Genomic DNA, 26,738 nt, shown 5'->3' with positions numbered 1-26,738 from the left:
AGCATTAGGACATGGCTGTATAGCCCTGTCTGTCTTTAAGCCTCTCTCACTGATCATGAGGTTGAATATTGACACTAAATGTATGAAGTATTTGGATCACAACCCCGACCCATAAAACTAAGGTTGTTCCTGACTCAGAGTATTAAAAACGTTAACATGTTTGTTGGGGGTTGACATGATTTTTGATCAATACCACTGTTGCAAGCGTGTGCAAGATGAGAAAAGAACATTTTTTATAAGATATTTTGTCAGTCTTTGCTTGAGACCTTAGTTGTTGAAATTCCTAGAGGATAGATTAAGTAACTCCACTTTATCTATTTGCTATTTTCCATGATATCAGGTGCCAAAGAGCCATCGCACTCACCGTGTTAAAGTTAGGGAAGAGGCTGAGTGGGGAGGATCCGTTGAGTCTGAAGGGCAGGAGGTGTTTGAGGTCGAGCTGAGGCTGCAGGGGCCGTCCCGGGATGGGGAGGGAAGCCAGAAGGGGTCTGCCCTGGGCCGACGTACCTGGACAACACAAAGAGATGGATGTGAGAAGTTGCAAAACAACGGGACATGTTAACACAGGGGGCCGTTTCTGTCCCTGTGTGATTGTAGGAGTAGAACTGAAGGCTTCCAAAAGGTCAGGTGCTGCGCTCAGAGGAGGCCTGACTTTGATTTATTTGGTACCAGAGGCACCATTACACCTCCGGCTGACATCCGACACACATTGTACAACTCAAGTGTGTGTGTGTGTGTACGCATGTGCATGTGCATGTGTCTGGGACAATACGGTGTGTGTGTTTCTCTTCTTATGCAGACAATAGGAGATGTACACGGGCACTTTTACTGGAGACTTAATACTCCCATCACCCCAATTGCCCAGGCTGATCCCCCAAGGACAACCCACCATCTTCATGTGCATACACACACACACACACACACACACACACACACACATACAAACACATCATTTAATTACTGATTTATTGGCTAAGGAAAGGTGCCTGTGCGAGGGGAAGATGGGAGATATCGGATTTCAAATGGACCAGGGATGAAGAGATTTCTAATTTTCCGCTTGGCTGCGTTTCAGTGGACCAGTGTGCTCACCGGTGCACAGGCACTTATCCCAGCACCAGGATCAATCATCAGTGTCAGCTGCGGGTCACCGTGGCCACCACCAAAGTATGCCTATCATGTAAGCCCCCCTGCAACATACACACGCACACACACACATACACACACACTCCACATACAGTGAGGAGGTAGTACTTGATACTTGACGTGATAACGCACACCACAGACAAAAAAAGCAATCACTGACCTTATAATGACAATAATACCAGCGGCTTAGAAATACAGAAAAACATTGGCCAAAAAAAAGATGGTGGGAGGAAAAAGGTAAAGGTAAAGACAGAAACAGTGGTGTTGATATGATCTTCTATGATACTTTTTGTTGTTGAAATAAAATTACATTACAACTATGAGAAAAGAAGAATACAACAGTCTGAGAAATGTTGGATTCATTCATGTCGTGTAGCACATGGAACTCAAATAGATAGAAATGTATGCATTTTCCCATGTCAACAAAATGCTAAATTCAACACCGATATAGCTAACACTGCACTAGCAACTAGTGTCACGAAGTTGAACAAATCTTAAACTGAATCTTCTCTGAATCCAAACCTGTTCACAAATACAACCCAATTTTGAGCTTAATTAATTGAGACACTTTGTCGGGGCGGACATATCATAGAGAACTCACTTTGTCAGCGCTTGTGCACATACATTTGGGTATCTGCAACACACAAAGTGTGAAATAAGACAACCCAGTCAGTTGTTTGTGCGCTGCCTAGATGAGAAAACATGTGGTTCAACAAGGCATTCAGATTTTTCTTATGAAAAGATCCTAGTTTTAAAAAAAGCCAACTTTAATTATAGGTCTGCTGCCTCCACCATGAAAACCAAGTGCACTTCGCACCCATCCACTATCTCAACCTTTTTTTATTTTATTTTTTGCTGCTGTATGTCCTGTGTGAAGCACAGAACAGAGGGAAAGATGGGGAAATCTGTCAGTAGTCTGGCCCATGGCTTTCTGCGGCTTGGCAGGATTGGCAGCTATGGCGCGGGGATGTATGTGGTTGTTGGGTGGTTGGGCTAAAAGACTCGAGCTCTGAGCATATGCTCCTCAGTGCTGGGCTCAGGCCTGCCTTTGCCATGTGTGACTCCCCTCTGCTGTTTGTCTGACGCCCAAAGAGATGCAGCAAAGGTTGGACACGGCCAGCCTACAGACACGTGGGCAGCAGCCGGCGGGAGATCGCTCACACACTCAGCGCACATACACATTCACACAGAAAACGAGGAGAAGCCGAGTCGTCTCTTGGCAGGGCTATCAGAGAAAAGGCTGGGCTTGCAGGGACGACGGTTATCAGCTGATAGTGCTTCCCCACCTCTCTGAGACTCCCTAGGCAGCTTATTAAATCAGGTCCTGGCTGTTTGCCTCTTTGGATGATAACGCTGCCACAGAGGCACAGCCCGAATCCAGGTATGTACGACAGCGAGCGAAGGCGTGTGTGTGTACGCTTTGCTTGCATGTACTAGACCAGTATCACACGCACACACACACACACACAAACGCATACAAACAGAACTGCCTACGCACCTTTGAAAACAAATAGCTCCCAGGGCAAGAAAGAAGTCAATATGAACACAGTCACATAACATGCACACAGGCACTTGGCACATATTGTGTGGGATTCCGGTAGGAGTACACTTTAAAGCAAAGCAACATACATTTTTCAAGCGCATTTCTTGTGTTTTTTCAATGTGTGTTTGTGTGTGTACGTGCAAGGAGGAAGGATGGCTTATTTCAGCCTGCAGCCCCTGATAACCTCCTTCTCTCACTCTGCGTCATTTTCCACTCATTTAATGTTGTGTGTGTGTGTGTGTGTGTGTGTGTGTCTGCACATATGTATGCGGATGTCGTTATGTGCACATATGCTCTTTCTGTCCAGAGCCATGTCTGGGTCAAGTCTTAGGTTTATTTACGCCCCAGTTGTGGTCCGGGGTCCAGACAACCACTGGCGGTTGAGGCAAGGCCTGAAACCAAATGTCCAGGCTCTCTCTCTCTCTCTCTCTCTCCGAGATGACTTTGCTAACGGATCTGACTGTCTCCGCCAGTCTCCGCCAGTCTCTCCCCAGGCAGGCCTCCTCCTCCTCCAACCATCACAACAACGCATTCCTCCCTCTCATGACTCACTGGGCTTTGTTACACAACAGCTACCGTCACATCGCATCTACTCGGATGGTTGTGTGGTGCATCCCAGCCACAGAATTTCAATTATTTTCTTCTTGCACATATGAGAAAATAATGGATTCCAACGTGCACAAGCAAACATACTGAGCCTTCTTTCCTCATTCCTCTTCTACTCTCACAGAATTAGACATTCAACATTTAGGCCTTCGACTGTAATTCTCTTGTCATCACTCCAGTGGGTCCCTTAGGTTTCTGACAAATTGCCTTTTCTCACATCTAAATACCTCCGCCCTGCCCCCGTGCGCTGCGTATCCCTGCAAAGTGCTGCTGAGCGGCACAGGAAGGAGAAAAAGGAGAGAGTCGGGTAGGAGAGAAAACGGCCTTTCTATTTGTGGCCCAGTGTAATTATGTGGGTTAGATGCTGGCAGAGCAGGGTCTTGGAGTTGGTAGAGTTGATCTCCACCTTCTTTTTCCTTCTAACCGTTATAGCCGCTCAAAAAATGCACCGCAATTTGGCTTCGTATGATCTTGCTTAAAACAGGTGCCTTTTCGAGATTTCGAGTCCTCCAAAAAAGACCGGTATCAGTCGTTTGAGCAAGAGCCCCAATGCGACATATATTTAGGCATAGACTGTAAATACAATGTGGACATAGTCACTGTGACGTCACCCATTGGTTTGTGGACGACAGCTTTGAAGCCTCCAGTATGGCATTTTGGCTGTCACCTTTTGTTTTTTTCAAACAGGAAAAATCTGTCTTTTCCGGAAATGATTTTTTTCACCAAAAAAAATTGCTTCAACTTATTTTTCAACAACTATAGTTTCAATAGTTGTAGACTCCAGTATGACAGAACTCCCTTTGTCGTCATCCGTTGCGCAGAGAAAGAAACATCACTGAAAAAACAAGGACACTGTACCGCTGCTAGCGCTGTGCCCTTGTGAATCCCTGAGGACACGCATGACTTTGGATATACTGTTGGTATAAAAAGACAAAAGGCCGCTGTGTTGAGGTAAAGTAACATGCAAGACCAAGTCCTTCAACAACCACAACAGAAGGAAGAAACTCAGAATAGAATTTGTATTATGCAGTTTTCTATAGCGCCTAAAGAAAGCATGGTGAAATCCTTTGTGTGGGTTTCAGATAATACACCAGAGGAGGAGTTGGCTGTGTCATTTTGATTTTTTTTTTTTCTTGGTGAAGTGATTGTGGGATTGCCGGGATAAAAGCTGTTGATTTCTGCAAAATGTAAGGGCATTATTCACCACATCTCTGCTGCTCAGCTGTGAGTGCCTGCCTGCTGGGTAACAGTTGGACTGTCAGATAGACCTTCGCCATCAGGCTTCTGATCTGATTATCCAGCTGGGATAATGAATATCTACACATCTCAACTTGAATATGTTGAACAGGGAAATTTGCAAGGAAAATTGCTGACCGGTGAAATGATGAGCACTAAGTGCAGGCACAATGCGAGCATAATTACTCTGCACCATGTGGATGATTCTTTCGTCAGTTGCCAAGTACACATAATAATCTTTCTTTTTGATGATGTTTAGCGCAGTCCTCATATGCCGGTTTACACGCACACTCAAGAGTCATGACACGATGATGCTCATTGTGCATCTGCCGCGCTGTCGCCACACTGTTTCACCATCCCCCAGCCACCCCGCAAACTCCCCATCAGCCGCTGCCCTCTGATGGGACTGGATCTGACGGAGCAGGAAGAGCCGGCAACTACAACCCTATGCATAAATATAGAACTGGAGCCTTTTAGTTACAATAACCCAACCAACGGAGGCTTTTTTTTCGACCCGAGGTATGAAATAACCCAAGACATGCTATGCATACAAATGGCTTCCTCAGACGCGCTGCGCCTGGAAATTGTAAATTGGCCTCATGGTGTATTAGAGACTCACGGCCGTTTGAGGGCATGAAATGACATTGCTCATGCCTCTGGATGTCCAAATGTACTCCACTGAGAGACACAGGGAGAGAGACAAAGAGGGAGGGAGAGAAAAGTGACTCTTAACAGCCAATTAGCTTCCGCTTGATCAGGAGGTGGTCTGAGGGCCACCGTGGGAACCATAATAGCATGGAGGGAGAACATTAAGCACAATCAGTTTTAATTAAAAACTGCAGCTTTTTATTCCTCTCCATCCCCAGCCATTCCTCCCTCAGTTCTTTTCTCCACTGCTTCTAAAAATATGACGATAATCCGCAGACCTGAGTACAATAAAATAGGGTGCGACAGGACTGATTAGATGAAACAGTGCAGAGATGATGAAAGAACTTAATTTGGCCCCCAATTAGGCCAATTAGATTGGTTCAGATGCATGAAACAGGCAAGAATTATATGTGTCTCTACAACTGCAGTTATGATCTCATCGTGATGCATACAGTTACTCTAAACATGAGACTCATACCTGAAAAGTGGCCAAATAAATACATTACTCAAGCTGCTTTTGCATTCAAATTGAGCTTTTGGGAAAAAAAAATTGTTTGCAAGCCACTTCCCTGCTTCAGTAGAGAAACGTAAATTATTCTGTAATTTAAAAGTTCCACAAAGAGCCCTTTTATTCTGCCCTCCCTCCTCTCCCTCACTCGTTTTCCTCACCTTAAAGCCTTTAAAGTTGTTTATTTGAATCATGTTTTTTTTTCTGGGTCACTCAACATGCCGTGCTGGCTGCTCTGCGACTACGTTGTGTACTGGGGTGTGTAAGCTAATGACTGTGTGCGCTGCACATGGCAGTTTGTATTCCGAGCAGACAGATACAGTTTATTCGGTAAATATGTGGAAGGAATATTTGAGCAGAACAGAGCGAGAGGAGAAGAACAGAAATCGAAAAAGCTGCATGATAAAAATGTTGGCTGAGATATTTCTAGCAGAGATACTGGAGTCAGCCTCTAATAACGTTGTGAGGATTTTTCTTATGAGGATTATATTTAATCTCAGGACTTCCTTTCTGGAACCTTTTTGAAGATAATCTGCTTTTTTAAAAATCTCAAATAGGTGTAGTTGTGCCCTCCTTTCTTTTCCTTTCCCCAGGATTGCAGGAGGTGGCAGATTGCTCCGTGTGGCCTGATTATATGCAAGGCTAAGCACAGTTTGCCTCCTGACTGAAAACAGAGCAATTTCTGGAAGGAAGATGACTTCATAACTTTTCTTTCACATGCAGCTTTGGAGGAATTATACAAAGTCAGACCCTGAATCGGTGTGTGTTTACCTCTCAGTCAACCCCCAAAATCTTCCCTCTACTCAGTCAGGCTTCTGCTCTCCTGTTGCGTCGGGTACATTTACATCATTATTCTGCCGCTTTGGTAATGACAGACGACACAATGAGAAGAAGTGAATACAAGTATATATAGAGGCTAGTTTACAGCTTATAAATCAAATATGACCTGACATTGAAGTTTAAATGAGATCAATATTCAGCCTCTGGCTTCAGCTGTGATGCTTCCTCATCAGAGGAAGATATCAACCTTTGCCTGTTATCCGCATTGATAAACAACAAGGTTGAAATTAAATTATGGTAAGTACTGTTCACCGAGAGAGGTTCCAAATGACCCTGACATTGCCGTCTCTTTTCTTACTGCTATAAAGCAACACATTGACATTAATAGTTGCTCTTTTACCTGAAAAGATCAGATTTGAACAAATTATTTCTAAATTCGATATTTTACCTCAAACTACAGAACAGATTTCAGCGGTATGTTTGGGTCTATACATTGTTTGGCTCAGCAGTGAGTCGTGGCAGTCCGGCGGTGGTAGAGGGACCTCGTAGAGATGCTTCTTCTCCCGGGCAGTGTCTATAATGAGTTCTGTCAGGCAAGCAGCGAACAGCGCGTTGCTACCGAACCCAACCTGAGCAGAGGCAAAGCCCATCTGTCAAGCTGAGACGATAAGCCCGGAGCCACCCAGAAACAAATTGCTCAGCTTCCCCACTGCGAAGCCCTGCGAGGCAGACGGCTATGGGCGGGCAACAGAGATGCTACTTTACTCCTGATGCTACACAGGCAAAAAAAAAAGAGGAGGAAAAGTGGAAATATCAAACACATTAATCTATGCAGATGGCGCCGATGGCCAGCCATTGCTCTGCAGAAGCAGCAGCTGTACACAGTGCTTCAATGTGACGATAAACAGCAAAGAAGAAAGAAGAAGAAAAATAAATTTGTATTTGCTTTCCAGCCTTAGGGTGAGCAGCTTTAATAAGTCACCCACACTTTCTTAATCTCCTCCTTTTTTGCTTTGCAAAGATAATGGCAGGTGTCGGACCTTTCCCTCTAGGTAAAAACAAACTTTTACAACACTCTGTTGAAAAGGTGGGAGATGATCAAAGCCACAAAACGCTGACAGTTTTAACATCTGTCTGACAGAGTCGACGTTGGCATCATCTTCCTTTCGTTGTGATAACTAGCATTACCAACTTGCAGTGGCGTGTGAAAAAAACAAAATGAACTAATTCAAAGCCATGCCCACACACATGCAACAACCCAGGGCTGCAGGAATTCTGCAGGAGTGACAGGAACTCAGATGAGGATCATTTCCTCAACAAATTGAGTCATTTGTGGGAGCGGCATTAAGTGCAACATCGCTCTTACATGAATAAATATCAGGCTGGTCGACCAAGCGTCACGCAGCCATCACGCCAACTGTGACAGGTCATTATAAATTGATTAGATATGGTGGGCGAGCCGGGCTGGCAGGATGTTTGAGAGAGAGAGAGGGAAGCGGTGTACAAGAGAAAATAAGCACAAGACAGAGGTTGCTTTCTAATTTTAACTCTTCGGCTGATGAGTTGAGAGGAGCCAGAGATGAAAAAGAACGCTCGCTCAGACACAAAGGTGGTTACGAGGCTGTGACGAATGTGAAATGAAAATGAAGTTGTAGCTGAACACAGTGGCACTATCCTCTCTTGAATTTCTTTGAATAGTGTATCACAACACACACGCACACACACCTACACAAACACACACACACACACACACACACACACACACACACACACACACACACACACACACACACACACACACACACACACAGGAGAAAAGCTCTTTACAATTAATGATTGATTTACACTCACACTCTTATGTATCGCAGGCGAGAACATTCCCTTTATTTATACAAACGACACTAGGAAAAAAGCTTGCAGAGGCCATTGCGCTGTACATTATTTTTGCATTATTACAATCATTTTTATGCAAAGGAGCTCCTGCTTAGCCAGTTGTATTGCAGCAAGCTTGTAAATTGCCTTTATAGAGCAGATTGTTTTTTTCCTTTCTATCAAATGGCTTGATGATCATCTACTCCAATTCCACCTGAATTAGTTTTCCTCATTCATTCCCTCTTTCCAGGTTCTTCGTTTTCGATTTTTCTCAGCTAATTTGAATTCCGCTCTCAGGCGTGTGTCTACGGCCAATTAAAACCGGTAATGGAAATGTGTACTGGCTATCAAAAGGCAAAGCGTTCCTGTTCTTTTTAAGTCCTAGCTGTAGGGCCAATAATTTATTTTCTACCCTTTAACACATAGCAGGGAAGTGGAAGACAGCTCTCATATTATTTGAGGAACAGAAATGCAGTTACATGAGAATTATGACACAGGAATACTGGTAATAAAAGTCCTCCAGCTGGGAAGGCTGGCACAGTGGTAATGCATAAATTAGCTCACATTCTATAATGTAGATAACACCTCAAGAAAAAGCTAACACAGTAGCAATTCAAAGATAATTAAAAGATCATTCTAATTAGCCAAATGTGCTTACACGATATAACACCTTTGTTGACTGAAAGCAAAACTGAGAGACAATTTACTGAAAGAATTTAACCCTCAAAATGACTGTGCTCAGGGAAAAGGTCGGCTGAAAGACAATGTAGCCGATATTGAAAAACAATCGCCCCTCGGTTGCTCTTTAAAATGCCCTCACTCTCAATCAGCAGCGTCCTTGTGCAGTAACGGAGCTAATTTTTGCCCAACCTGGACTGTAATTGTTTCAAATCAACCTCGTGCCTCAGCGTCACTGACAGGATAATTGCTCAGGAGCGTGAAGATTAATCTACAGAAGCACATCTGCGGGACTTAATTTACGGGTTGCGGTGCCATGCCTTGTGGATCCATTAGACTCATTTGGTTTTCAATCATGTACAGCATATGCAGCTATACAAAGGTAAAACAATGGGTAGGAAATGTCAAGAGACAAGTCAACGCAATTATGCACAAACTGCTCAATATTCACATGCACACAGTTTTACAACACTTGTGCCAATACATGCACATAGTGTGCAATGATGACAGATGTAGAAAGACCCATGTTCATGGACTGAAGGTTATGTGTGTGTGTGTGTGTGTGTGTGTGTGTGTGTGTGTGAGTACAGCTGTGTCTCTTATCACGTCGACGTCTAAACACCTGTTAATGGAGAAGAGTCGGGCTCAGACACGGTTAACACATTTTTGCAGAGGAGGAAAAGTGTCATCGTTTGCCAGACGCTGGCCCCTAATCAGCGGCGGCTAAGAAATTTGGATTGTGAGCCACTTCCAGGCTGAGAGAGGACGGGCCGTTCGACAAGCTCTTTGAAGAGAAACAGCTGCAAGCTGCAAATTGGAAAGTCTTTGTGAGAAGCTGCTCTGCCCTTTGTTATCTCCTTCCTCCTCTCCTCACAGTGCTGGCGTGCAGATGTCTCCTCTCATTCCTCATGAGTAATTACAAAGATGGGAGAACGGCATGAAGGGATCATTCTACATACGAGACATTGTAGTGCAGGCGGCACACCCGAGCCAGAGGCAGCCGGCGTCTTTAAATAGGAAAACTTCACCACAGCAAATGATTTAACACGTCGCTCTGCAGCTGCCTACTCCGTGACGCTTCCAAAATGACGCACCAGACACAATATGTGACCACCCATGGTGGTTTTATACTGTATTATATAACCTCCACTCCAGCCGGAAGGCCCTCCTGCTCAGCCTGGGTGCGGAGAAGAGACATGGGGCTGAGCAGATAAGGATTCTTATCAGAGCCTGGGCAGATGTCTGGAGGAGCGAGGCCATAACAGGATTCCCAAGTTGCTATTGGCCAGCAGGATTTCACTCGATGTGAAGGAAGTTACAAAAGAAGTGCAGAGGGATGGATGGGTGGAAGTGGCGAAGGGAGTTGTGTGTGTGTGGTGTGGTGGGTGAGCCGGTGGCCAGGGTGTTATAATTGTGAATAAGTGCCGCAGTACAGCGCGTCTTCGACACCTGCTGGTGTGGCGATAAGGAGCGAAAAGCAATCACTCCAGCTAGCCGGCAGCCCCAACCGGCATCTTGCTGCCTCTCAACCTGCTACTTTGGTTTTTCTCTCAAACATAACTGGCTTTCTGTTATAGGTCAGCTCCCTCTGCGAGAGGAGAGGAGAGGAGAGGAGAGGAGAGGAGAGGAGAGGAGAGGAGAGGAGAGGCTCTTTTGTTAACAGTTAGTCCAGTTAAGAGCGCATGTGGTCCAACTATATCAGTACGATCCTCCTGCAAATCTAAAAATGCAAAAAAAGTGAGTGCGGAGGAAGTTCCTCGTTCAACTACAGGCTGCCATTTCAAACTAACTTCATTAGCCACAGAGGTCAAGGACATGTGGTCTGGCTGCGAGTGGGCCCTCAGACTCTCTCTCTCTCTCTCTCTCTCTCTCTCTCTCTCTCTCTCTCTCGAGCGTTTCTCATTAGTGTGATTCCAGCTCAGGATTATAATGCGAATCCTTGGGATAAATCTTTGCTCGTCACGGAGAGACCATCAGCTGTTGCAGTCACCCAGCGCCGTCTCCTGAATTATTCATTTCCTGTTTACAGCAGGCGACAGGTGCGTGACCTCTGTGATGAGTGCCCAGGGTGTCTGGGACAAGTGGTGACAAGGGAGGGGGAGGAGGGGGTAGGAAGCCTCGGAGGGACAGTACTGGAGACGTGGAGGTGTAGGGGGATGATTCAGAGGAAACTGCCAATTTGTCAGACTCAGGTGCTCGATTTAGGCTTGGGGTTACTTTTACTTTTCATGCTTTTAATTTCAATTCTGCGGCAGGAAGTACTGCTTTAGCTACGGCTGCATTGGAAGATGTTTTTTAAGGGGGTTGTAGCAGGGGTAAAAAAAAAAAAAGCAAGTAAGGTGAATTTCCTCTAAATGTTAGAGTGAAACCAAGGGTGGCAGGGGAGTTGAGGAGGTCTGCCAAGCTTGAGCTGCACATCAGCTGAGTGGCATTTACGGTAACCTTTCCCCTGGCTTTTAATAACTGACGCAGAAACAGCAGAAACACGGATCACTGCGATTCACTGTGGACGCCTGGGAATTGCAGACGTGTCTCCCGTCGCTGTGGCCACACAGACCTCATAAACACCCAGAGAGGACCATGAAGTCAAACGCTAACCCCGCTTTCTGCTCTATGAAAACTTGATCATCAGTATGCGAGCATAAAGGAGATGTAAAAGAGGTATGGGCAGATAAGAAAAGAAGAGGAGCACCGCTGAAAGCCAAGGGAACGGAGATAGATAGACAAAGAGGGTAGAGGCTGGAAATAAGCGGATGTTGTCAAAAAACACAGGCAAGCCGTCTGGTTTGTTTAGTTTAACACTAAAGAAATACCAAACTGAATCAGGAATTCAATCTGGTTCACTCAGCCTGAACAATAGTCTCTGACACCTGATAGCTCCAGAATAAGCCTCCCCTTTATTCACACGTATTGATGTGGACATCTGCATGGACACACACACACACACACACACACACAAGAATGCATTCAAAGCAAACACACACACTCTCTGTATGATGCATGGGTTTCACCTTCAGGCAACTAGAGAAAGAGACAGACATTTCTCCCCTTCGGCCATCTACTGCGTCAGACAAAAATAACAAACGGCTGAATGATATAGTGAGCTGTCCCCTCTGGTTGTAAAGTGGGAATGGAACCACATCTCCGAGACAGCAGCTACAAATGGCCCGTCTCTATAACCGCCTTCTCTTTCTCTCTCTCTCGTTCTCTCAGCTGTGCATCCACGGAGACCTTGGCAGATCTCAAAGACAGATTAATCTCGATTGAAAGTTGCTGAAGTGTCCTCAAGCGTCAAAGCGTTGCTACTTATCGCGGGAGAGAGCACAGCGGAGACGATCCAATGAAGACTGAAAATAAGCGCTGGGGTCATTGGGGATGGACGAACACCCTCAAAGCGTGCAGTACTGTAAAGTGCGCACAGACTAGATTAAACCTTAATCGTGTGAAATTTTGATCTATCAGACAGTCCGGGGTAAGCCCTGGACTGCTGCTGTTGGAACTGCATGGATTTCGTGTTTCCACCACGCAGTCCAGCATTAGTACCACGGTTTTGGGCTGCTGAGAGAAACTCTTCCTCTCACATGAAATCGTCTGGAACGTGATTTTAATGTGGCACTATAACATTACCGCTTCGCTGCGCAACACCGCCGAAACTCTCTATCCGTCAGAGGTCACCAGAGGGAAGCAGTTTTTGAAACACCACACTGTAAAACAATACGTTTAGTGGAATCAACTGATGTTTTTTCATTCTCAATGATAATAGATTTGATCTGTTTGAAGGCTTTTGGCTTTGAAACGATGAGTTTAGTGAATGTTCTATTCAGTCAATTAAGTTTCCAAAGAAACATAATTAGCATAGTAGCAGACTTCCCAGCATACATTGTTCTTATATTATTGAACTTGTTAGCTCGAGTTAGTGAACTGGTTTTACATCATGACTCACAGTATGATATGACATTTAAACTTTATTTTAAGGCAGCAGAGACACTTATGTTTTGAAGTTGAACCAGCTTAAATGTTTTACAGAGCAGAAGTTCCTAAAATCCATGCGTTTTGGGTGTAAATAATGACCATAAAATGCTTTACATTGCTTTCTCATTGTATTCCTTAATTGGGATGCTCTTTGTTACTTTAGGCACGACACAATGCCAGGATCTATTTTGAATGCAGCTCTACATTTTATTGTATCCTCGAGGCAAGCTAATACCAAATTGACATCATATTAATGATGGCTGACTTTTTTACAGCAACTTGAGTGTTTGCGATGTAATGCTCACAATCTCTATCATTGAAGTTCAAAGCCTCAGAAAACTTGGAGTCAAATCGTATACAGGTGCTATATATATATACAGGATTGGGAGCATTTCATTTGCGGCTGAGCCGGCAGCTCGCAGCTAACGGTTCTAACATTACTAACAGTACAAACTACAGAAGGGGACAGATGTGCAGACAGGCGGATGGACAACCCGAAAAACAGAATGCATGAAAATGTCTTTAGGGACTATTTATAGTAGAGTTCAATCCTCAGCTAATGTGCTTCATCAAGACTGTGTGGGTGTGTTTTGATCCACCGTGGCAACACATTCTGATTCAAATGTTGTTGAATCCTGATTGTTGCACAGAAGTTAATGACATCACCCTGATCTAACTAATTGTCACCCACTTCAAACCAGTGAGAATAGCACATAATAGTGCATGTGCACATCATCCCATCACTTACAGTTAGACACTCATTGATAGTTTACAGGGCTTTTAAAATCAGCCAAAATCCAACTGCAGCAATGGGCATTATGTTATTTAAAGGTTCGATATACACCATTAAGAATCACTAGTTGATCAGCATCTTTGACCAAAACAAATGGGCGAGTCAAGTTGGAGACCTTTAGCAGCTCGGAGGGCTTGGGAAACTGCCAGACCGATGTTGACTCTGGTCTTAGCTCTCTCTCTCTTTGTAAGAGACAAAGAATGTGTGTTCTTTCTAAAGGAACATCTGGAAGGCTGCCTTTAGCTGAACGCTTCGAACTGGACTTAGCACTGCGGTGTGAGAAGTCACTTTCTTAGTCACTTCATAAATCAGGGCGCCAACCGCTTCAAAGGGAGGGATTCACATGCACTAACATGCACGTGAGGCCGGCGAGGCTGAAGAGTGTGACTTTATTCTCTACAGGTTTGCTGTTGTATTAATGTTTGAACTCTCATCAATTGTTTAATATAAGAATGATTGTTATTTGTGATTTTTGTCGTCATATTTATTACTCATATTTATTACTCATAGACAAGTTTATGGGACTTTTTTAAGTTTTGAAAACTATACCTTTGTTTATTTGTATTGGTTAGACCACTTTTTTAAAGGCATCATTCAATTTATTCTAAATCTATTTCTAAATATTTGTAATGATTAATTAGTGACTTGCCTTACTTGATCCTTCAATATAATTTTTTAGGTTCCAATTTCATTACAGGAGCAATCAACTATTAAATAATTAAAGAAATATATTTGCAAAATATTTTGTATAAAATCATGCTGGAAATTTAGATCTTACATAAAGTGTGGCATAGATTTCAATATACTGTACCTCTAAACACGCCTGTTTTTTTTGGCTATAATTTGTTTAACTTTTAATAAAAGTGTATTAAAAAAAAGGTTTGAACAGAAATGAATGTAACATTAAATGTGAGTTGCAGATATAAAATTCAGCTGAGGGTGGTACCATTGTGGAGTGGACTGGGACAAGATCTTACCACACAGTTACATCAGTCCTAACATCACGGGGATCAAAATAAGGCAGCGTCTCAGGGACTCATCGCTATTGAGTTGACAAAACTCTGGTGAACCAAGAGCTTTGTTGACCTTTGGCTACAACACTGTAACCCCCGTCTTAGCTAACCCACTTCACTCCGTCTGCGTCTGTCTGCTGAGACAAAGAGGATTTACCGCTAATCTGGCTTCAACAACAGCAGAAGTGCGTACTCCACCATAACGCTCCAGAGAATAGGACTAATCATGATTATCAAGGGGGAACAATTACCTCTAATAAAATCAATGTTGCTGATTGACTGAGAGAACGAGAGCAAACACTAATTTGATTGGATATGATTCGACTTGAATGCTTGTATAGGATTACACATAAGAAAAAAAAAAAAGACACCTCAACAAACGATTTAAACTGTCTTGGAATTGAAAAATATGACTCTAAAATTAGCCAATTCTATTTCAAACAACATAAATCAGTATTGTTGACCCCAAAACTTGAGGTGGTACAGATAGATTTGCAAAAGGTTCAAATTCTGCTGCTCAGTTATCCCCATGAAGGTATAGCTCTCACCCGTAATGACACAAGGCAACAAAAAGCAGCACAACGAGTTTGAGTACCAAAAAGGCACAAAGGCGGCTGATGAGCTGACAAAAAGGTTTGATTGTAATACAGAGCAAATGTTGGATTTGATTGCAGTAATGAGGAAATGGCTCTAAATAGGTGGAAGTGTAGTTGGGGAAGTGTACAATTCGCAATCCCTCCTCAGTAGTAAGCAAATGAATTCAATCACCTCTCTTTGGTAAAGCTGCTTGATAAATCCCATCAAAGTGGTGTGTGGCTTCAACCACAGCAAGCAGCTTTAATAGATGCAGAGCTGCTAATGCATCGCTCTCATTGACGCATGCGCTCGCTATTCCGCTAAGATTAGCCTGAACACAATCGTTGGCCTCAAGCAACAAAAAAAAAAAAATCAATGAGGTTGGGGCTCCGCGGGGAGCAGTGAGGAGTATTTTTTTTTTTAATAGCTTTACAAATATTATTCATAGGTCCCTGGAGAGAAGCGACTGCAGCGAGCTTATGCTTGAGGGGAGGGCAGGAGCTCCAAACGGGCAGGGGCGATGTTGGAAAATGCAGATCTGAGACGACAAGCTGTGTCTTCCATGTAGGCTAAAAGAGAGAAGGGAGCAGCTCCTCTGGCCCAAAACTAAGATTGAGATCAGAGAAAAGCAGTGTGACACCATTACTACCACCTGCCAATGTCCAAGGCACAGCAGGGTGTGTCCACTGGGACTCTAATCAGAGACATGAGTATTAAAAGATACAGACACGAGACGGTCGAGCACAGACTTCAGCCCCGAGTCTCATTCTGAACACTTAAAAATGTCTTCAAAGACGCTGTGACATTTGCGGCATCAAAGGCCAATCAATGTATTTGTTGTGTCAAAGCGGGACAGAAGCATTCATTCAGCAACGACTTAGTCAAACAGACAAAACTTATCTCTCCATGCCTGGCAACGAATCCACCCTGCAGCCCCAATCAATTCCTTAGACAGCCTCTTCTTCAACACATACATGCACGTACACACACACACACACACACACACACGAGTGTGAGGCTCTGTGATGATTAGCTTGTACTACTTAATCACTTCCTATTAGAGACACCTGCAAGGTTGCAGCAGTCTTGTGTGATTATGGGTAATCATAGAAATGTCACATTGGAATGATAAGCAGCACGGAATGATGGCTCAAAGCACACCATAGAATCACCGGCTATTCGCATGCATAGAAAAAACTATTTAAGTCTTACGAATATATATATATATATATATATATATATATATATATACATACATAGAAAACATATTCACACAAGACTCACAAATATAATCTCACACATCATTTTGCATATGCTGTGCAGGCGTTTAAATACACATAAGCCAAGCACCCACACTGGGCTGGTGGGGAGGGGGGGGGGGGGGGGGGGGGGGGGGGTATCTGCTGTGGATAAAAGACATCCCTTATCAGCTTCTTCATAGAGGAGCTGGGAATGAAGGCATTTTCTCAAATGAAAGGCAGCCTTTGGAGATAAGCTGAGAGAGACCGAGCTCAACTAAGCTTTCAGATTGGACTGGGCCTGCAGAGGGAACAGAGGAGGACGGGGAGAAAACAACAACTAAACGGATGGATGGAATGATAGATGGGTAGATTGAGGTTGAAGTGATGGGAGGATGGTGCAGGCTCTTATTTGGTGCGGTGTTGTGCTTTGAGGCAGATGCGTGCCTACACAGGAGGAGTGCGCGGCTTTTGTCTGCCATGGAAGAGCTTTCATAAAGCGTATTTAGAGGATGTGGGTGTGAAAGCTATTGTGTTGACCCCGGTATTTCGTCTGTGCTGGCGTGCACGTGCGCGTCTATGCATATATAGATGGCCCTGTCTGCACAGCGAGCTGGCACATCTTCTCTGCTGCGCCGGGCTGTGAGCCGCGCTAGAATAACCCACTTCAAAGAGGCCCATTGTCACACACACTAATGTGGCAAACGCCAGCTAGCGCCACAGAAAGCAGCGCACACTGAGACTGGATATTCCCTCTGAGATGGGGGAGGGAGAGTGGCGTGGGAGGGGATGAAGAGCAGGGGGAGAGAGCGAGGGAGAGAGAGAGAGAGCGAGAAAGGTTTGTTCGCAAACTCACTGCTGTGCCAACATTAATCATGTAGACTCTCATAAAATCATTAGAGCTGATCATTCCCAGTCAGGCTCTCTCCACAACGGCTCAGTACTGACGACAAGAAGCGAATGCCAATTTCTGTAGGTGATGTAAGCCAACACACAGACACACTCAGAAACAACACCAACACACACCTTTGTAGTGCAAAATATCAACACAGAGAAGTGAGACAGCTGAACTGAACAGCGGGTGACTTGAGATGTATTTATGTACAAAGCTTGTACATATTCGACGTGTTTCATACACAATTATGTTCGCACACCCAAAAACATTTATTTATGTACTTTTCAACCCAACTCATTTAGGTATATTCATATTCTGTTTGTGTGTACTCATTGCAGTCCCATTATACATTTATACCACTGATTGCATTTAAATGTGCGTCTGCTTGAACAAAAGAAATGCCTGCCAGAATTTCTATATTTGCATTTGTGGTTTTTCATTTGATTGATGTGTATCATAAATTGGCGAAGTGTGTTCTGCTGTGCACAAGCTCTGCCAATTGTGTTCCTGTGTGTGTGTGTGTGTGTGTGTGTGTGTGTGTGTGTGTGTACAGAAAATGCTTACTATTTATATTGGGGATTGCATCTTGTGTTTGCTTGTGCACGGAAAATGCAAACCATATGCTTTGGTGATTGCATTTTGTCAATGATTTATGTATATTCAATTGTTGTTTAGGCACAGCAATTCAATGCTGAGATCTACTTGTGTGTGTTTGTGTGTCTACAAAAGATGTACACTATAATTTATGTATTGTGATTGCATTTTTCCAATCAATTATACATGTCGTACAAGCCTTAATCTTGTGAAGTCTATTCACAGACATTATTTAAGATTTTATTGTTTCTCAACTGACTTTTATTTTATTTTTATGTTTTTACTGCTGATTACAGCTGCTGTAAACAAAACTTTACAGAAACCATGAATAACCTACATTTGGTTTTTAAGTATATCTAAGTTTATTAACAGGGCTGTTGATCAATTTATGAGCGATAACAATACAGATTTCCGGTGGTTCAGCAGCTCATTAGTTTGTCTTTTGTGTGTGAATACAGCCTTTATTATGTTTACAATACTTTCCATATATTATTGCTTGTGTGTACTGTAGTACAAGGATCAGACATTAATTCCCAGCCACTGTAATTAATCCGGCGAGCTGTTAAACGCTCCTGAGATGGCGTGCAGTACAGGCGTAGGTCAGCATCCCGATGGCTAACAAAGAGGTGCAGCAAAGACGGCCATTAGAGCTGGATCACCGAGTCTTCTGTTTACACTTACCACCATTTACACACTAGCTGCACTCTATTATGCACATTGGACCCTGGAGTATTGCAGATCGCTGGTCAGGGCACCAGGTTCTGATGGCTGGAGTTGACTGTAAAATCAATGTCTTTTGTTATTGTCTCAGCTGCTGATCCTCCTCCTGCTTAGAGAGCCGGGGTGGTTACATAAACATAGTCTGGTATGACTTACAAATGCACTTGAGACGGTGCGAGAACTGAGAACCACAAGAGAGTTTATATTCAAATTATATTCCCTTTAAGTTTCAATCCTTTCTATTCCAACCAGTCTGAGTTTCTGTAGCGCTCTCTCTCTCTTTTCTTTATGCGCTACTTCTCATCCTTCAGTCTGGTCTGTCGCTCTCAACAGCCTTTAACTCTTCTCTCAATCATTTAGGTCGAGGTCAGAGAATGAAGTGGAGGAGAAGTCGTCCCCATTTCAGTTAGAAGCTGCCTTACCTGCTAAAGACCAATGAATTCACAAGGGCAGAAAAACACACACACACACACACACACACACACACACACACACACACACACACACACACACACACACACACACACACACACACACACACACACACACACACACACACACACACACACACACACACACACACACACACACACAGCACTGGGAGATGATGTGCTGCTGCTTCCCTTCAAGGTCTCCATCTTTAGCCTTAGCACCTGGGGAAAGAGAGGCTAAGTGGTGAGGTTTTGTTGCCGAGTGCAGCGCGGGACCATTTCTCATGTTGTCAGAGCTCCCGCTGGGCCTCACGTATGCCTGCAGCTCTCAGCATCCAGAAGCCTTCACTCCAGCAGGCGGGCCAATCAAACCCATGCTGTCACTTCAGTGAAATTACTTGAACTGTCACTCACACACAAGCCCCCCCGCCCCCCAAGGCCAGAAAGGGACACATACAAACTGTGCATACAAACGCTGTACGTGCAAAAGCACAAAAACACGCTGGTCCTTGTCATGACATTGTCTCGTTTCAGGTGGTTTGACTACAACAATGGCCTCCACCACTACAAAGAACATACAAAGTGTGTGTGTGAAAACTAAAAAAGGGATCTCATGAATATCTATGGAGATCAGGGAAAACTAGCACTGAATAGGTCATGTTTCGCCAGCTTCATTAACTCGTGACCTCTGCTCTTTTCTGACCTTTGACCTGTCTGAAAGGTGCCGGCAGGTCCATGTAGACAGGTCTAATTATTGTCTCTGCATCAGTCCACCCACTCACCCTGCTCTCCAAGCCCTTCTGAATAAAATTCACGCAAAAGAAGCTTTAACACTCAAACACATTCAGCTTGACGTTGTACCAGTGACAGTGGAGTTTGGTAAAAAGATAAAGCAAAGTCCAGCAACTCATTCAGGGTATTTCCCCATTTTCAGGGATAAAATAATCGAATAAATTCAATACAAACGTGGAACGTTGTTCCATATTTAAACGAAAACTACATCAACCTAGCATTTCACCCCTGTAACCTATAGTCGGATTGGCAAAATCGATGAAGCAGAAGCAGAGATGTTGCCTTTTTTTATTCCACACTTATCAAAACCTGCCGCCTAAACGAAATAAGGAGCGGGCGATAGAGATCTGGAAAGCTAACTTCTCTTTAACTTCACACCCCCACATTTCTTTCATTTTCATACTTGGGCGAAATGCATTCGATTTTTTTTTGTGCAGCTTCCTCTTTTGTGCAGGCTTCATGCAACTTTTTTCTCATGTGCAGACCTGTAAACATTGCTTTGGTGTGTAGGATAATACAATCATACAGAAAGAAATCCATCAGAGAGTCAGATATAACAACCTCAAAAGACAATGTGCTTCTATAAGACACTTATTATGAGTATTGAAGGTTAGACTCTCGCTCGAATACCAGCACTTAATCATGAAACGACTCCTGGAAATTCACTGAGCATCAGAGGTTGATGATATGCAACATTGTGAGAGCTTCTATGAATGGAATCCTCTTTTACAACTCACATCACCTCCTGGACTGATCTCTACAGGGAGAGATAAAACAAGATCAAGAACAGTGACTACAGCAGGACTTTAAAAAAAATTGAGTTTTGGAGTGATAACACGTCCCACTGTTCCTGTTCCCTGCAAGCAATGGCTGACTGGCACATTAAAGTGAAAAAGAGCCACACGCATGCATCGACGACTGCATAAAAGTGGAATAGAACCTTACACCAGTGGGACAGCATATAAAATGCAGTGAGATGAGAAACAATAAGTATGAAATAATATATTATACAGTTAGTGGTAGTTGGAGACATTCCTCTCACTCTCACAGGAGTCTTTACTGAGATGACAGACTAATAGGAGCAGAGCTAATGAAAAATAAAAAAGTCAGTGTGACTACATATTTGTCATTTGAGGTGAGGTGTTTGCTGAGCTAATAGAGCAGTGGGTTATTTGTCTCTGCTGTGTGTGTGTGTGTGTGTGTGTGTGTGTGTGTGTGTTTGAGTGAGAGAGAGAAGGTTGAAATGGGTTGAGCAGGAGCAGGAGCTGGAGAGCTGCCACCTTCATCCCTCTGGCTCACGAGGGATGAACAAAGAGACAGGAGGCTCAGGAGATCCATCCATCATAATGTCTCATTGCCTCTCACACTTTGCTTTTGCCTGCATGTGCACAGACACACAGACACAGACACACACACACACACACACACACACACACACACACACACACACACACACACACACACACACACACACACACACACACACACACACACACACACACAGCTGCTTTAACCCGAGAGACCAAAGCAAATCACACACTCGAGGAAGAGCGTGTTTGTCTGAGAGGCCGATGGTGCAGATGTGGAGTTGGTGGGAAGAGTAGCAAAACCCTCAGTGCAACAGTGCGGCCTTTTAATTAACTCCCTCATTTACACCCCCCCCCCCCCCACCCACCTGCACAACCACTTCAAACAGACGTGCTATTGCTGCCCACTGCTTGGGAACCCCTCCATCCTCTACACATTTAAGCTGGAACCAAGGGCAAGCGGACACAGACGCCTCAAGGTCGAGAACTGCCTGTTTGGTCTGTACGTATGCTATCATTACGCTCGTCTATCTCTAAGAAACAACACTGCTTTTCATTGCCGTTGTACTTATTTTCATCAATCTCTCACAGCATGCTTTCAGGATGTGCCCAACCCCCTACGGTCTCGGACTGTAACCCTAACCCCCTGTAATTAGTCCTGACTCGGGACCCTGTTTAGCAGAGATTAACCCCGTCTCCTATGCATTCCCAACCACCCCCCCTCCACACACACACACACACACACACACACACACACACACACACACACACACACCTCAGATCCTGCAGATAAAAAAAGGGGTGGAAGAGGAGGAATGGCACCCACTCCCAGAGGGACAGGCCTATAATCAGCCCTCCTACAGCCCCACAACCTGTCTCCTGCCTGGGGAGGCGGCGGGGCGGTCACGGACGGATGGCTAAAGTGAGACAAGGTTGATCCCCCACCACCAGCTCTTGTTCCTCCTCAAGTCAATACTGAATAGGAACGGAGCCCTGTCTCTCAGAAGGCAACAACACGGTGAATTATCATGGCCGTCGTCGTCAAGTAACTGTTATGTGGTACTGAGAAGAAGCTGATGCAGCCACAGAGCTCCCCTGTGAGCCACCAAGTGCCTTTTAAGACGACATAATGGCCATGCTGAAATCAGCACAAGACAAAGGCCTGTTTAGGGCTCCACTTGACATTAGAGCTGCACTTTTATGAGCTGACTAAAAGGGCGATAGGGAGAGCACATGAAGACAACATTTCAGTGAAACACCTCAACACTGAAGGCTTTGGTGCCCCGCGTATACATCCACGCTCACTGGCGGAGGGATTGGGAAGTGGCGTTTGGGAGGAGTAAATATCTGGAGAAATGCTAATGTGGCAGCCATTTGCATGAGTCATTGGCCCATGTGCCGAAGCCATTTTAAGAGCACCGAGATCTCAAAGCGCCCCACAATCTCACCTATAGCCAGATCCATCACATCCAGCGGCCCGGTGTACCTGTGTGTTTTTGTCTGAGTGAGTGTATAACCATTACAAATCAGTAAGCACAACTATCAGCGTATTCCCTTAAAACCTTTGTAATAATCTCGTAATTTTCACTTTTTTAAAATACTCTTTGGTCTTCTATTTCTTTCTACACTGAAATGTACGAAACGGCTCAATGCTCAGAGCCCGATGACAATTGGTACATTTTGGAGGGAGAAAAAAAGAGAAGGTTAAGTAGCTCCATCCCTCAATTTAGCTCACACAGATAAATGTACACCTTCATTCTCTGATATAATCAGAGATGAGATGGAGTTCATTATGCAAACGAAGTGAAGAAGTTCTCTATTCTGGATTTACTGGGTCTTTTTTTTCTCATTGTCAGCTATGCCAAATTTATCAAATCAAAAGTTTCGAATATAGTCAAGATTTTTTTACTCCACCGTTAGGAAACCTCACTACTTTAATAATAAGTCAAGGCATGTTGATCAATCTTATTAATAAAAACAAATGAACAAGTAATTGTCTGAAGTCTCTCTGTGAAATAAATAAGTGTAAAACCATTACTTTAGAAGCACGTCTTTGACTCTATATATTATCAAGAGAAGATGCAAAAATATTCCATTAAAGAAAAATCCTTTACACATCGCGCTGTTCTGTCATCCTCTGCGCATAAACTCCCATAACCCTGTTTCACACAAATGAGTTCTGATTTAACAGACAATCATTTTATCACTATCCATTTTGAACGTAAATTTGCTGATTATTTTCTCATCGACGTAGTCGTTAAATTCCATTTAGAGCTGCAGGTGACATGCAGGTCAGATAGGCCTACTATCGGCAGTCCGGATGCTTTCCGACTTTCTCACTTTTCAGAAGAGACAAATTCAACATTCTCATTATTAATTTGCCAAATCCATATGCTCTATTTTCCCAATATAAGAATAAACTTCCAGCTATAGGGGGATGAGAAGGACTAAGGAGGCTCAGGTGTCCGTAACTCCGCACCAGTCAGGACGCGCACATTTGGGTATCGGGATCTATTTCTGAGCTTCATAAAACTGGATCGATACAGATTCAATTCTGCAGTGACCATTACAGTGACGTGTAAACGACTACATGACCGAAAGTATTGATACGTTCCGCTCAAAATCCCATCATAAAACGACTCTTTTTGACCGCGCAGCATGCGCGCCCGATTAATTCCTTCATCATCAGTATTTCTAATATTCCTGACAGCGACTTTCAGTCCGCCTGTTCCTCTTATTGATGTGTTTTAATGTCAGATACTTTATTTTTAGTTTAGGGTGACCGAATAAGAACATTATTACCAATAATACCGCTGCAACATTTCTATAACATCCACATGGACATCACTCGTGATATTTATGGAACCCTTCATAAATGTGTCACAGCGTTTATTATAGGCAGCGCAGCCACATCATCACCGGTAAAGAGTGGAGTATTGAACACTTACCGATCAGCATCGTGCGTCCAGGACCGTATCCGAGTCTCTCCAGCTCGGCGTGTCACCGTGCGTAAAAACGGTATCAATTTAACGCACTTTTATCCCCAGAGAAAGAGGACATGCACGACGCACAGGTGCGAACCGAAAGGCGTCCTGTAGTTGTAACGAGCCACGGAATCTATCGGAGTCGATTCAGATTGACTTGTTCACCTCTCTTGACTCTGTAATGACAACTATTTCTTTGCGATACTATATCCTTTTTTCCTCCGTCTTTGGCGGCCAATCCCCGAGAAATCTCAGATCCTATTGCTGCGCGTTATCCTCAGTTAAATCCTATTGCTCGTGCTGCTGCTGCGCTTGGCCTGAAGGAGGCGAGGAATGGGTCTGTTGGAGAGGGGCTGGGTGTAATTGCCTGTTCCTTCTCTCTCTCTCTCTCGCTCTCTCTGAGTCCTCTCTCCTTGTCATCCCTTCCTCTCTGTAGTCTTACCTCTTTCTCCCTCCTCCTCTCAGTGGGCACCTTTTTTATCTTGACAGGAATGCACAGATGGGAAAATTAGCTGCGTTTTTTTCCCACAGTCTTCATACCTTTACAACTTGGCACCACATTAGCCCTCTTGTCAAACTTACTGTCTCACAGGTCAGCACTGCAACTGATGTTCAAGAGATACGTTTGCCCCGCCATGCAGCCAAAGAAGAGAGTGGGAAAAGAAAAACAACAGGTGCAGTGGGAAGCATCGAGCGGCTTCAGGTGGCAGAAGCATGATAGCAGCACTGTAAACATTAAGGGAAAGAAGAAAAGAATATTTTCTGAGACAGGTTTCCATTCGTGCTCTCATAAGGATGATGTGTGTGTACTTGTCAAGGTAGCTTGCAAGTGTGCACGTCAGTGTGTGAGTGAGAGCGACGGGAGAATGACTGCAAGTGATGGTTTCTCACAGCCATCTCTCTTGCCAGTCTGCTCCTCCTTTGTGTCTCTTCTTGTCGATGCATAATTTGGTGGAGCTGACACATATTCGGGGGATTCAGAATTGGCTCGAGAGCGCAGAGAGCCTGCTCGTATTAAATTTCTATTTGTTCAAACGGTGTGTGTGTGTGTGTGTGTGTGTGTGTGTGTGTGTGTGTGGAAGCATAGATAGTGGGTTTAAGAGCCTCGGTGCAATGCTAAGCTGTCCTGGAGCTACTCCAAAGCACATCTCCCAGGGTGCTATCAGGAACTTCATTACAGCATTAAATTGCTCCCTCTCTGCCTCTCTCCAGCTCTTAGTTCATTTCCCCTTCTTTCCCCATTTCTTCTCCTTCCTCCTCTCTCTCTCTCTCTCTCCTCTCCTCAAACTGTGTCTAATTGTACACTTGCCTCTCACTCTGTCTTTCTCTGCCTTTATCTCTTGCTGCTCTTTTCCCTCTTTTGCTGGTTTGGCAAAAATGCCTGCTGGTGCTGCTGTGATCATGTCATCGTTGTGGGGAAAAAGGCCTTCAAAAATGTGTCTCGATTGTTGCCGACATGCACTGTGCAACCAGAATTAATAATGATTCATCTGCCGTCTCCATTGTGCATTGGAATGTTCTAATTTCATACTTGCATATCAATAACCTATACTCATTATGCTGTTTATCAGTCAGTTTGTTATTGTGTAGTGAGAGTGCTGCTCCACAGGGTTTCACACTGCAAGTGTGAAAGTGGAGCGTGGCGGCAGTGAGGGGTGGTAGAGATCAGATTGCTGATGGAGAGTTCCCTTTAAACATGAAATATTGGTCCGAGTGTTACGTGGGGTGTGAGCTATACCTTTCCCCTCCGATCCAGGGTTCAGTTTCTTGCCATTCACAGAGGCAGCAATGGACCCGGAGACTCTCACCTGGGGCAGAGTGAAGGACACTGGTGCAGCTGTCCTGCTGCCTCATGCCAACCGTCGGTCGGCTGGCTGGCACACCAGAGCCGGGGCTAATTAGAAACACGGGATTGGCTCCCAGCTTTGCATCAGTCAGCCTCAGCCAAGATGATTTGTTCCAACTGATTTGTTCTATATGTTAAAAGACGGTCACTCCAGTGGAGTTGGAATACGTGGGCCATATTACCTCTGCACCATTACTAATCTACAAACCTCTAGAAATACCATTTTTTGATGAGTAAATCATAATGCTACTGGGTTACCACAGTCTTTCTGTGACCTCAACCAAAAGCTGCTTTTGTTGCCTAAACTTAGCCACAAGTCGATGTCTCTGGTGTCAAAGTCCTGCACTTTGAAATGCCCACCGGGATCCCTATGACTCACATGCAGCGCATAAATGTCCCACTTACAATGTTGCCAGGGAACATATTCCAGGCATTATTGTAGTATAACTTCAAATTGAACTTCAAAATTTGACTTCAAATTGTGTTATTCTTATAAACGGCTAAGGCAAGATTTGCCAAGAAGGAAGAAAACTGTTAAGTAATGCCACATACAGTTCATAATG

The 26,738-nt window shown here is 44.1% G+C and overlaps 1 protein-coding gene across 1 annotated transcript in view; it reads right to left on the bottom strand.

Moving 5' to 3' along the window:
- znf385c (zinc finger protein 385C) overlaps window positions 1-26,738 on the bottom strand; it is a 73,057-nt gene that overhangs the window by 20,956 nt on the left and 25,363 nt on the right. The window contains exon 2 of the mRNA XM_076085553.1: window positions 365-507. Within this exon, the coding sequence (XP_075941668.1) occupies window positions 365-507 (143 nt within the window). The remainder of the gene's footprint in view (window positions 1-364; window positions 508-26,738) is intronic.

Source organism: Anarhichas minor, unplaced genomic scaffold, assembly GCF_050575085.1.
Source record: "Anarhichas minor isolate MPS153535 unplaced genomic scaffold, ASM5057508v1 ptg000007l, whole genome shotgun sequence".
NCBI classification, from domain to species: Eukaryota; Metazoa; Chordata; class Actinopteri; order Perciformes; family Anarhichadidae; genus Anarhichas; species Anarhichas minor.
This window is presented reverse-complemented; position numbering and strand designations above follow the sequence as displayed.